The 13,338-nt window shown below is 42.7% G+C and overlaps 3 protein-coding genes across 3 annotated transcripts; 2 read left to right on the plus strand and 1 right to left on the minus strand.

Annotated features, from left to right (window-relative positions):
* Nucleotides 1-208: 208 nt before the first annotated feature.
* Bfra_011362 (putative fmi1 protein) lies at nt 209-1,165 on the minus strand (the record flags this gene model as incomplete). Its single annotated transcript, XM_037341689.1, has 2 exons — nt 209-928; nt 980-1,165. 2 exons carry the CDS (start codon nt 1,163-1,165, stop codon nt 209-211), a joined length of 906 nt encoding a protein of 301 aa, XP_037194546.1.
* Nucleotides 1,166-2,791: 1,626 nt separating this feature from the next.
* Nucleotides 2,792-6,157, plus strand: Bfra_011363 (putative tyrosyl-dna phosphodiesterase domain protein; the record flags this gene model as incomplete). The annotated part of the gene is made up of 10 exons (XM_037341690.1): nt 2,792-3,206; nt 3,272-3,864; nt 4,484-4,669; nt 4,719-4,903; nt 4,956-5,067; nt 5,132-5,192; nt 5,364-5,487; nt 5,541-5,577; nt 5,636-5,871; nt 5,926-6,157. 10 exons carry the CDS (start codon nt 2,792-2,794, stop codon nt 6,155-6,157), a joined length of 2,181 nt encoding a protein of 726 aa, XP_037194547.1.
* A 5,388-nt stretch (nt 6,158-11,545) lies between these two features.
* Bfra_011364 (uncharacterized protein) lies at nt 11,546-11,909 on the plus strand (the record flags this gene model as incomplete). The annotated part of the gene is made up of 2 exons (XM_037341691.1): nt 11,546-11,662; nt 11,726-11,909. The coding sequence occupies exons 1-2, from the start codon at nt 11,553-11,555 to the stop codon at nt 11,907-11,909; spliced, it is 294 nt and encodes a 97-aa protein (XP_037194548.1). The 5' UTR covers nt 11,546-11,552.
* Nucleotides 11,910-13,338: the final 1,429 nt, after the last annotated feature.

Genomic DNA, 13,338 nt, shown 5'->3' on the forward strand with positions numbered 1-13,338 from the left:
TTGAGACTTTACAGTTCTCCGTTGCAATGATTTCAATCATGACTTAGAACTTTACCTACCGTGGAGATATTTCCTGTATCTCATTCCTGTTGCTACAGTCCATTGTCTATCTTCACCAATGTTTGTGTCGGTACCTTACCGCTCCGTCGACAGGTTCACTTCACACCGTGTTATTACATTTTTGGTTCCCATTGGAAGATAGAGAAGCTTATATCCTCAAGATTTCACCACCTTGTTTAATACCACCGCGGAACAACTCTTCAACGACCTTTCCTTCTAGTAATGTTGCCTGCACAATCCCTTCTACGTGTTTAGGTTCCACTCTCCCATACCAGATTCCACACCCGGCTAACGGATGAGCTTCACCGTCTTTCGTCTTTGTATGAGGCGGAATATATAATATAACGTTCCCAGCAAACTTGTGTCCTCCAATATGACTTATAGACCCGATCCTTGCAGTATTTCCAATTGGTTCGATTGGTCCTTCTAATCGTTCTGTAGAGCTCCCGTCACCTACTTCCACCGCACCGTGCAAGACCTGTACATCTTTCGCTGATAGGACTCTTTCAAATTCAGCTTGCAAGATTGGAGCTAAAATTCCACATCTCACATCTCGTCCTCCGTGTCCGCAGATCAACACTAATATATCTTTCACGTCTTTCACGGCGGGTAGGAAATCTGCCTGTTCTTTACTTCGCAACAAGCGGTCTTTGTGTATCGGAGATAGATTATCGTGTGCGGGGTGTAGTTTTGTAGGAAGTAAATATCCTTTCACCAGAGCTTGTACAGAATCAAATGATACTCGCGGGAGGAAAGGTATATATTTGAAGGATGGGACTATATAGGCAGAAGTCGTTATAATTTCGGGTCGATGTGAGGCAACGGTAGAAGGAAAAGATGAATTTGTAATAGAAACGTTGTTGTAAGGCTAAATAGAATACTGTTAATGGCAGTTCAACTGAAGGAAAGGTGATCATACATCACTATACATCCCGCCGCGGCCCATCAACTCCTTAATGTCCGCAGCGAGATTATCCCCGGAATTTTCTTCCTCAATACGAGAAGGCCAATCTGGCTTCCCCGTGCATATCAGAACTTGTTCAGCATATGCGGCCATTGTTCCGTTGAGTGGCTTTGAATGGTCTATCTTGAAGCCTTCTGGCATCTCGGGGTTCTCTGCGCAAGAACATGTTGGTGAGGGGCATTTTGGTATGGTAGGAAATGGCGGAGATTTGTGAGTTTGAGAAATATACCGAGGACTGAGCAAAGTATAACGAAGACAAGATGTACGCCAAATTGGCCTACCAAACAAACGTAATGACATAAAGACGTATCAATACCTGTTCAAAAGAAAAGAAAAGAAAACAAGACATTGCAATTCTCCTGGATCAAGATAAATGTCTTATCTAACCTTGCTGAAATCCTTATCTCCGCGCACTGCTCCGCATTCAATCCGCAGGCTGAGATACTATCTCCAGGAGGACGGAAACATCGGGACACCAAATCCACCAAGAGAACTATATATTGATAACACTTGTATTTTGATACATTTTGATACTTCATAATGATATCAATTGCTGTTCAAAATATGAATAATATAGATCGTATTATAGATTCGAAGCTAATAGATACACTTGATCAACTTTCAAGCGGAAACAATGATTGTCTGAATTGGTATCGCGTTTTGAAAAGAGTGTATATTGTCGGTGTCCCTATTTTTCCGACCTGCGAGAGACTACCTACCCAGACACACCTGCCTATTTGGGAGCCTTTGAGGTGACTAGGTAGGTATCGAAAGTCTATTAAAGTGTTTGAATGAGGTGCATGTTGATCGAGCTTAATTAATTGAATAAGGCTGAGTAGGGCTGTTACATTTCAATAATATACTTGAATGGCCGGATAACGCTCGGTATCTGAATGTCTGAGCCGACACGATAATAAACTTGACATTGGATGAACACCATACCTACCATGCTGAATGTTTGAGTAGTGCCGTATCATTTGATATTCTGTCAAGCAAAGAAAGCTAATAAATATTTTGATCTTTCCAAATCCACATGTTTCATTTGTCGTCGGTTTATCATTCAATTGACGCGGAAGATTTCAATAGACATATGGAAGATCAAATTCCGACGGGGTTTTCTCAGTCGGAGCAGTCAGTCGGAGAGACTAATCTGGTGATCCGTTCGAGTCCGTATAAGAACTCAACCAGCCAACGGATAACTAGCTACTTTAATAATATACCTAGCACTCTTATCCAATTTATATCCACAGATGAACATCAAAAGCAAGGATTACCTACTAAGAAGGCGTAGCGTTGAGTATGAAACTCGACTACTTCTTAACTTCTTAACTTCTCGACTTCTCAACTTCTCAACTTCTCTACACACTTCTTCTCTACACCTCACCTCTGTGCTGAGAAAACCAACGAAATAAAAACAATCAAGGGCCATCGACAGTCCGTACCTTTTATATCAAAACTCTGAAGGTATTTGCCAATGTTACCATAAGTCGAGACATCTGGAATATGAGATAATTATTAGTGAAATCTTCTATATTGCCACACTTTCTTGCCGTACCTTTTATGCCTCGTTGCCTGATACATTCACGCTTTCCTCGTGTATCTGCTCGTTGCTATAAGCGACCAGGAAACTTTCTGATACTGACAAACTCGCTACTATTGTCCACGACAGGTAAAGCAGCTGTCCGTACAAAGATACTTTATAGCCCGTTTGTCCACGGTGCGTCTTCACAACCGATCTCTACAACCACATCTGAAAGTAGAACGACCATGTCCGACTCAGAAAATGACGAAGACTTAAAGAAAGCCATTGCTCTCTCTTTGGGAGCAACTTTATCGCCGGTTCCAATCCGTGAGAAGAATGTTGTCGATCTCACTACAAGTACAACAGCCATGTCCGACTCAGAAAATGACGAAGACTTAAAGAAGGCTATTGCTCTATCAAAGAGTCAACCAACCATGTTCGATTCCGAAAATGACGAAGACTCAAAAAGAGCTATTGCTATCTCTCCAGAAGAAACCTTATCCTCGGCCCCAATCCATGAGAATAAGGTTATCGATCTCACTAATTCAGATGAAGATGACGATGACCTTGACGCGCCTGTCGCAACACATTTCAAATTCCCCAGAACTAATTCTGTTCTCAACACATGCACCGATGCTGAACCCAGTACCAGTTCTCAAAGTGAGTGTCGATCTCGCATCCTAAAAATGCGTATCCTATGATTTTGATACTGACTCCAGTTGTAGCATCCAGCCAGCCAAGCAGCACGTTATTCAATGGCCTGACTCGTAAACAAATGGAGGAAGAACGCTTAGCAAGAATTCAACAAAGAAGCAAAGAGCCAGATGCCACTTCCAAGAAAAGAAAGGCTTCGGTTTCGTCGCCGACAACCTCCCTAAATGATCGTCGCCATCCAAAAGTTTCTCGATCAGAACCCATATCCCATCAAACGACAGGCAAAGGTAGGCAGGTGGAGTCTACAACTCAAAACTCCACCGACAAAGGACTAGATAACGCACTCCATCCATCATCTGGCCTCACAGAGCCAAATTCCGAGATTGATATTGAAGCAATTATCCCAGGAAAGCTATCCGGACGTCCCAGATCAGAGGGTGACATATCAGGTACCGGCATTCAATTTCCTCTCGGGGTTGTTAAAAAGACCTGGGCGCAAGGGTTTCCCCGGGAGGATGACATTAAAATTGAAGAGGTTCTTCAGAGTTCAACCCTTGAACATGCTATTCTAGGGGCTTTTCAGATAGATTCTGATTGGATCATATCGAAGATCCAGCCTTCTACAAAAGTCATCTGGGTCTTGCAGGCAAAGACTGAAGCCGAAGTGAGTAGGATTTTCTTTACTTTGCAGGTTCATACCAAAAAACGCCTCTGTTCTAGTTCTCGGTCTATCTATAACATCTTTCTCTTCCTTTCCAGGACAATAGTAAAGATGTGATCAAGTGGTCCTTAGTTCTTTTTTGTACAACGAACCGAGGATGGAAAAGATTACTTTAGTAGACAGAAGCAATAGAACTTTCCCAGGCACCAAAAGAGGCCTGTTACGACTCATATGGCTGATCAAAACCATCTGGCTTCCCAAGAGATTTATCAGATGTATATCTGGACTTCTTCACGACAGTTTGGAAGTCGACGGTGTGTTTCAAAAATTTCAGGGATCCAGCTGTAACGGAACAGTGAACTCGCTCGATACGGTGGGATCATTGTACGTATCGAATTAGCTTTGAACTTGAAGCTTGATTATGATATCAATTTACGAAGTTCGTGGCTTTACAAATAGCAAAAGTTTTCGGATCTGAGCTGCAGTCAAGACTTTTGGAAACTGCGATCCAGTATCAAGACCATCAGTGTCTGTTCCGGCTTTTGTTTCTCTACTATCGAACTTTGGGGGATGAAAACCATGCACTGCACTTCAAATGCAACTTTTCGCTGACATCTTGTAGAAAATGAACTTCAGGTCATTGACACCGGAGACTTATCGATTTTGCTTTCCTCCAATGGAAGGCAATGTCAACATCATGCACTCGAAACTTCAAATCCTGGCACATCCTACGCATTTACGACTAGTCATACCCTCGGCAAATTTGACCCCATATGATTGGGGAGAGAGTGGTGGGATTTTGGAAAATGTGAGCGCCTAGCTTTGATGTTGGGATTGAACTGATAAAAGATGGCCAGGTCGTGTTCTTGATCGATCTCCCAAGGTTACCCAATGGCGAGAGTGCTTCTGATGACCAGTTAACACCATTTGCACAGGATTTACTGTACTATCTTCATGCGATGACTCTGGCACCTCGAACAATCGAAAGCCTCAAAAGGTTTGATTTCTCCAATACGAAACATTTAGCATTCGTACATTCGATGTTTGTCCTTTCCATAATTCCTCTTCAATTGATTGCATTTAACCATAGTCAGAGGAGGTTCTCATTTTGGCACGGAATTACAAAGAACCGGCTATCCGGGGTTAGGTAGTCGTGTAAGGAGCCTTGGTCTGCATACAGATCACCCCTTGGAGATTGAATACGTAGTAAGCTCACACCCATTCAACAAAATATGAGGCTGCTGTCGGAGTCGGACACTAACATCAACAGACAGCGTCCATGGGCAATCTTGATGACCGATTCCTCCGAACAATGTATTTGGCAGCACAGGGTAAGCATGCTATTCTGACATCTGCATCATTTCCGAACTTTCCCCAGACTTTAATTTATTACCTACCTTATCACGCGGATAATAGCATCCGCTGGGATGAAGTGGGTCCCTAATACGAGCACCCATTCTTGTCGCTTCTTGCCGATAAACGGGACTGAATTATTGTACTAGGCGATAATGGGTTCAAGGAATACAAGTGGAGAACTGAGAAGCCCGCAAGGTCCAAGATGGAGACCGTGATGGAGACTCAGCTTTCAGAAGAAATTGGGCGCAGGTTTCGCGTGTATTTTCCCAGGTATTTTATTCAATCTTGTACGTCAGAATTGGTTGTTAAATCCCCGTTTACAGCGAACAAACAGTCAAAGAAAGCAAGGGTGGCACAAATGTAAGAAGAGTCCTTGATGGTTACCAGGATAAGAGGTCATTGACTTTACGATGTACAGGCTGCTGGCACGATTTGCTTTCGATCAAAATGGTATAATGCAAGTGCTTTTCCAAGGGAGCTCATGCGCGATTGTCAAAGTCGCAGAGAGGGATTATTGATGCACAACAAAGTGTTATTCGTAAGATCACAGAAAAGTCAAAAAAGTCCACAGCCCATCGCATGGGCATACGTTGGAAGCGCAAATCTCTCGGAAAGTGCATGGCAAGTCTTCCGTTTTCACATAATACTTTTTCCGTTTATCGCGGTGTGCTGCTCGGGCAGAATGATAGCTAACCTTACCAATTAAAGGGGCCGTCTGGTAAAGGACAGAGTAACAAAGGAGCCCAAGTTGAATTGCAGCAATTGGGAATGCGGTGTTTTGTTCTCCGTCCCCCTCACCGATCTGAATGCACCGGCCGCTGTCCCCAAATCGGGCATGCCGACTATGGAGGCTTTTGATGGGTCTATCCCCGTACCCATGGTTTTCCCGGGTAATGTGTATGGATCGAAGCGCCCCTGGTATTACAGCGAATACCCTTAATTAAGTCAATCTTCCGATGCGATGATTTTCCTATTGGACCTTACCGGAAGTCAAGCCTAAGGTGGTATTCACAGCTGCGGATACCTTCCTAGAGCCTGCGCTGGCGTTATGGGCTGAGGGTCTTAGTTTCGACTGCGGTGTACCACGTGCGGTTGGGTATTGGCACCTCATGGATGTTACTCCTTATGATAAGCACGCAGTCCAATGTGCAGATCTGTGGACAGTGACATCCACATTCGCTGGGGTTCAGGGTGCTATGAAACGTGTCGGTAGGGTACTGTTCACGATGATTTTAACATGAAGGCAGGCCCCTGACTTAAAGACAATGCGGAGAAATTTTTAACCAGTATGATGCCTGATGAGAACAGCGAAGAAATCGAGATTGTGTCATGTTGAACCAGTGAAAGTAGATGCACAGTTGCCAAGGTAGAAGATGTGTGAAATTTCCCAAAGACAGCAGGGAAGTAGGATTGAGTGATTGCTAATTACATGGTAGAATTCATCTATCTACATTGGTGTAACATACGATGATTGACGGCGTGAGTGTTGTAGACCGCATTGGAAAAGCGAACGTGCCTATTTCTTGATTTTTAGGCATAAACCCATCGAATTATAATACTTCTATTCTAGAATGTACATGAAGAACTCTAACCAACGGAAGTATTCTAATAAAAATAACTTATCCTAGTGAATGTACACAAAGTTATCAGAATAATTAGATTTATTTTTATTTTCATTACAAACATTCTATCTAAAAATCACGTCTCGAAATTGGATATAAGGATTTGATTTATCAATAGATTAGCAATTCCAGAAATTGCTATGATTGCTTTTTTGATGAAGTTCAATCTAATTTGAAATAGAAAATAATTACATTTGAAGTATTAGATTCGCTTAATTATCAATTCTCTATCAAAATTATGTGTAACCATCTTCAATTCAAACTTAACATAATCATGTTGAATTTTTGAGGAATGATAGTGAGTGGTTTTAGATGCGCGTAGAACCCTCTTAGATCCCGCTCATGTAAGAAAACGGCCCTCTTTCTCCCGAGTCTCATCTACAACATGTCCAGGGTGAAATAAGGCGAAGGCCCCTCTAAAACACCTGCACCGGTATTGAATCTGTAATGCCGACGTCGTCGTTATCCATGGGGCCATCATCTCGTATTGACCCCGACATGAATAAGATTCTCTCATGATTGGCTTCTCATCACTTCTTGAAGATCGATGTCTAATTTGATTGATGTAAGCCCAGCAGGCATTGCCACATTGAACAGCCTCGTGGTGGACATCATATCCCCTGTACGGCATTTCCAGATGAAGTTTCATCATGCGTGAGACGAGAGAGAGAGAAAACATTCGATAATTCCACATGACCAGCAGTCTCGAAGTATCCCACTGTGTTTGGAAAGGATCAGATTGTGGCAATGTTTGCGAGAATGTAGAATCAAAAGAAAAAATTGCCATGGCATGATTTTGCAATGTTCGTCCATTGTTTTACTTACACCAATGTCCAAAACAGTACGGTCAGAATAGGCAAGATGAACGAGGTGTGTTCAACAAGCATGCATCCTGTTCTGGTATAATTCGCTTTTAGAACCTTTTCAGTCAACCCACAGACCGCTCTCCTCATCATCTTGTAGAATCATGACCATGAGCCCACTTAAGGTCACGGACATTATGTTCAAACGCCGTATTACCATGAGACAATTTGGGGGGCATCATGTGGAAACATTGCTAAGATTGTACAGTAAATGCTCAACGTGGACACGGTATCTTTCTCTCCCAGAGCCAACATGGCGAGATAGCAAATTGGAAGCTTTCGAAACGGCGAAACCGAAAGTTTCGTCTACAGATTCGGGGATCTTCGCGGGCATGATCGCCGACCCATACTGCTCGTGCCACTTTTTTCCCTCTTTGCCCACTTCGACCGTTGGGCAGCTGTGCACTCTCAGATCGGAATGCACCAGGGTGCAGCGCTTGATAGAAGACTGAGGAAGAAAAGCGTCTGTTACCCAGTGAAATTAGGAGGATTTATTTAATTTGATGGAAGCGGATCTCGACCAGGGCCACTCCAAGTGAAATAAGTAAGTGAGCATCTGCAGTGACATGCCCATTGCCCATGTAGAATGGATGTTACACAACACTTTGGTGGGGGTATCCAGGCCACTGTACGGTAGTTGGGGTTCGAAGTCGGTACTGAAATCTGGTGCAAAATGAATGTGGACAATCCCCCCGCTAATCTAGGATCTACCTTGAAAGGAGATGTGAGACCAATACTCGTGCGGCCACAAAGTACCTGGTATGCAACTCCGCCACTAAGAGAGAAGGGGGCTAATCCTCTTATCGTCTAATGACATCGTGGTATGTGCATCTAGCTTCATAGTTAGCACTAAATACACATTTTCCTTGCCTGCACGAGTATCTTGATTAGGCCCAAGTAGATCATGGTTCTGCTAGTCGATGGAACTTCGGTCAATTTCCGACCTTTTCGCCGAGTTATACATGGCCGTATATAGGCCAATAGTATCATGGGAAATGTGCATTAATTTACTTGACTTGGCGCGGGACGTTTTACACTAATTTGGAGGAGGCAGGACATACCATAGGTGGACAGTGGACATTCGAGTTAATTTGGGTGCAATAAAATCTTCAATCTTCCAAGCTTCCAATCTTCACATAATCTTTACAATCTTCAAAGATTGAAGCAGAGCAGGGGGGGGCAAAAGAGCGAGGGACTTCCAGATCGATAACCCCCTTCCCCCCCTTTCCGAATTCATCACAATGATTACTCCGTACTCCGTTCTGCTTAGAAATTCAGCCTTGGCGTTTACTTTTGCTGTAATTAGATAATTAAGGGCATAATTAAGCAGATGTATGATATGAGCAAGTATCGGGAAATACCCACGCTATACGACCTACAACCTACAACCTACAACATACAACGATGATTGTGGTTATAATTATGTCAAGCGGGGACTCGATCGATGCTATCATGGGTGAATGTACCTGATTGGCGCTTGATTGGCTGTGATGAACTAACTACCCAACTGTCTCCTTTGCTCCGTTGATCGGACTGAATTGAATCGAATATCGAAGTTTGAAGTCTCAAGTTCTTCACTAATGATTCAAACGATCTCTCGGATAACCTTAAGTTCGAGGCCAATGGTCGGTCGATCTCCTAACTCGAATTCCCTGTTCACACTACTCACACTATTGGGAGATATGATCGAATGAAGATTTGATCACAGCTTTTCTCGTTCACTCCAGTTTCTTAGTCCATTCAATAGAGAGAAAAGCTCGAGGAAGGAAAGTAGAGTAACCCAAAATCTCAAATTTCTACAGCGATGCAATCCACCATAAAGCGTACATTCCACGTATGTTTTTTTTTCTGCTCGGTATTGTGTCGTGTCGATACTTACGGAGTAGATACACCGAAGGCCTAATGGGCTGGCAATGCGTGTTATGTAATCACCGTAGCGATAAATGTTGAATTGTGAACAACGAAGATTGAAATGACGATCTTTTGATGAAATCTTAGTAGAGACGATGGAATTATGATACTGAGTTTTTGGGATTATATTGAATGTACCTGAACTTTTACTAAAATGGTATCTGAATAGTAGATTCGAATTGTAATATTTTTTATTCTATATCTAATTCGGTACAATTTCAGTAAAAAATGAGGATAAAAATAGTGTAAATTCGAATAAACGAGAGATTCTAAATTTTCGAGTCCTGAATCTATTCACATCTTAAGTATTAGTATTTTACAGAATAATTATATATATTCAAGTTTATAACACGCTCTCGAAAAGCTTACTAATGATACCTATTTGGAAATGACTAAGGATTTGATTAAAATCATGGTAAATGTTTCGAGGATTGCTAATAACAATATCTACTACCTACTATCAAATCTCTTCAAGTCGATATCTCTTTCATCATTTCACCTGAGACCATTTTTTATGTCAATCGTGAAATCGGAAGAAAGCTGTTGAGCTAATCTCTCCAAGTTGATAATTCTTTCATCATTTCCTCCACTTGAGACTATACTTTTGATGTCAATTGTGAAAATTTCGATTCTCTAATCACCAAATCGTATTAGAGTTTGGTAATATTGGGGATCGACATTTACCACATGAACACCATCACGTACTATATTGCCATTTACAAAATCTATCTCTGAGGGTCGTTATTGTACAATGTTCGCTACACACGTCGGTGTAGAGGAGAGCACACATAACCATCTGGATTGCTTCTACTGTATCTTCACGGATGGCAACTTGCAAGGACTTGGGCCATTCAAAAGTGGCCAATTTTTCAGGTTGTGTCGGACCAAATCCGATTCGTCAATCTTCACGGTAAGTCCTAAGCATTTTGCACCTACATATCTCGCGTACACACTTTACTACGTAAGTGGCGCTACGTGAGCTCCAAGTGCGGTAAATAGTCTAAGCCTCCTAACGCCAATGGTTACTGACATTCCATTCTTTCCATGATGGCGAACAACTAGATAATGACGATCGATCACTTTCCTGTACCACATCGTCCACTACTTTGCGACTTAAACTTTCTTCGGTCTCTCTCAACTCAGATCTATGAACTCCCAGGAAATAATATGAATCACGGCCCGGTTTTAACAACACGGAGATATATTGTATGTTTGTGCGCATCTGAACCCATACTGACCAAATCACACAGACGTCTCTGAAAATACCGTGAAAGTTCATCGCGAAAGGGCAGAAGTCGATATAAGGAGGATGGTAAAAGTGTGCTTCGTTTTTAGCTCTAAAGTCAAATAGATTCACCGTTAAAGTTTGTGCTCGGATGTTTTCTGGTGGTTTGTGTACTATACTGGTTCGAAGCCCACTGGAACATGAGGGATCGAAAACTCTAAAACATTTCCAAGAACGATTACACTTTGGGTGTGCTGTGTATGAGGCTACAGTATTTGTGCTGGTCGGTGGGTGGCAACGGATAGGGCCATGAAGTCACTCTAACCCAACCATGGAGAGCTAGAGCACATTTGTTCAAAGAACAGAAGTAGCATCGCAGAGTTTGTATACGTATAGCCAGGCTTCTCGTTTTTTTTATTTCGGTAAAGGATCATAGAAGCATCTTGTGTGCCACAGAACAGACACCGCTTCAACTGCGCCCAGAACTGTAGACTGCGTGGTACACAATGAGGGGGAGAACCAGACGAACCAGGACTTTACACAACGGCTCGCAAGGAATTGCTCACTCATTAGCCACTAACGATTAGGGATCGTGCGCATTGTCTCTCCAATCCGTATGCGTCGTTCGTCTTCAGGTGCACAGTCGCTATCTAGTGTTTCTCAAAGTACAAGAGGCCTAGAAGATCGTTTCGAGGATCAAAAACTAGACCGGGTATGGTACCTAATACCGAAAATCCACCGGGTCATTCTGCTACGGTTCTGCTCAGGAGGTTCGAGAATGAATCTCAAGATGTAGGAGCTGCTGCGGCCTTGGATACCGAACCGTGCAGACGTAGGAATTGAATTTCTTTGTAAAGTTTCGAGAAACAAACGTCTTTCTCACACAGTTCGGACATCTGTTCCATTGGAGCATCACAAGATGTTTCAACTTGCACAAAAAAATGTAATAATAGAACATACACTGCTAATAATGCTAAGAAAGTCGTCCACCTTGAAGATTTGACAGCCAAGACGAGTTTCCAGCTTGTCGACGGAGAGCACCCACTACTTCCTTGCCATGAGAAACTCTGATCACAGCCAAGCCAGTACAGATCCCAGATAAGCAGAATACCGGTACCCGCCTGCAACGTGCTCCTCCGTACATTAACTTTCGGGAGGTGGCCCCGTCTGCATCTTTGACACTTCCTAATGGCAACTCAAAGGAAATACAACAGGAACTCTACGAAATGTGAATTTCCGGGTCACCGGCTTGACCATCAATTGAAACTAATGGAAAAGAGCCTTTCTTTCTTAAATTATCTCGCTACCTTGTAGCATGATAATAAGTATAACAAGCATTAAGCATTCTTCATACTAATGCTTCCCCGAGAAGCAGCAGCTCTCACCTCCCTGCAAAGACCATGTCACGAAGAGCTAAGCATTTTCAAGCGTGAATTTTGTATCATTGTTATCTATGGAGTGGTTAGGTATCACGTATAGGATACTAATGCTTTTACGATATCTTCTGCTGTGATGTTCCATTTGTTCAGAGAGATGTCGTATAGTGATTTCGGCTCTTGTGAATCCATGTTGTACAAACGATGTAGAGCCAAAGCCAGTCCGCAGCACACCCTGTCAATTAATATTGGAAATAATTTGCTCAGCTGTATTATGTATGAAATCAAATCTCGAGAATTCAAATTACAGGCATCAAACTACATTCTACGGAGATTTCCCACCTCCAAATGAGCAAATCCCAGCACCTGGTTGTGAGGGCGGGCATGAGGGATGGAGCGCAATGCATCGCCATCACACAGGCATTTCGTTCTACGCTTGTAAGGACTATATCCCAGACAAGTATTGACCCAAGCAGTCGTAGTGTCGACACGTTACGATTCACCAACTCACCAGCCGTGCTTTATCTTCGTTTATTAATGGGTGTGTCCGCTGGGTATGGGTACGGTGTGGTATATACGGTGTATTATTTTCAGGTTCTTCAAATTTAAAGGTTTGACGCCTGGACCACGGATAGCCCTGAACATTGGAATAAATTGAGTCTTGAGTCTTTGACTCTCAATCTCAAGAGTCTTCGAGTTCAGTTCCTGCATCTTAGGCGCAATACAGCTCCTCATCCCTTGCAAATTGAGAGTTGAACAAGATGCTAGCACCGGCGATGAACCATTCAGAAAATAGCCGGACCCCATGTAGAGTTAGTTGGAGACCTAAGTGAAGTGATGCACAGATATGATGATTGATCACTAATTAATGGGAAATACACAAGTCATACATGAGTACATAGCTACTACCTAGTTACTACTTTTCGTCAAGTCTTGGTATGTCCACTTCTTGACCTCACCTACCAGATGGATTTCCACTCGACTAATAGGTTCTAACACGACTAAGAAGACTAAGACGACTAACTGGACTAACACGACTTAAGTTATAACACACCTACATGCATTACAGATTACAGATTGTCGATGATAGATTGCAGAGTGCAGCGTACCGAAAATACCAATTA

The sequence above is a fragment of the Botrytis fragariae genome (genome assembly GCF_013461495.1).
Source record: "Botrytis fragariae strain BVB16 chromosome Unknown tig00000037, whole genome shotgun sequence".
NCBI lineage: Eukaryota > Fungi > Ascomycota > Leotiomycetes > Helotiales > Sclerotiniaceae > Botrytis > Botrytis fragariae.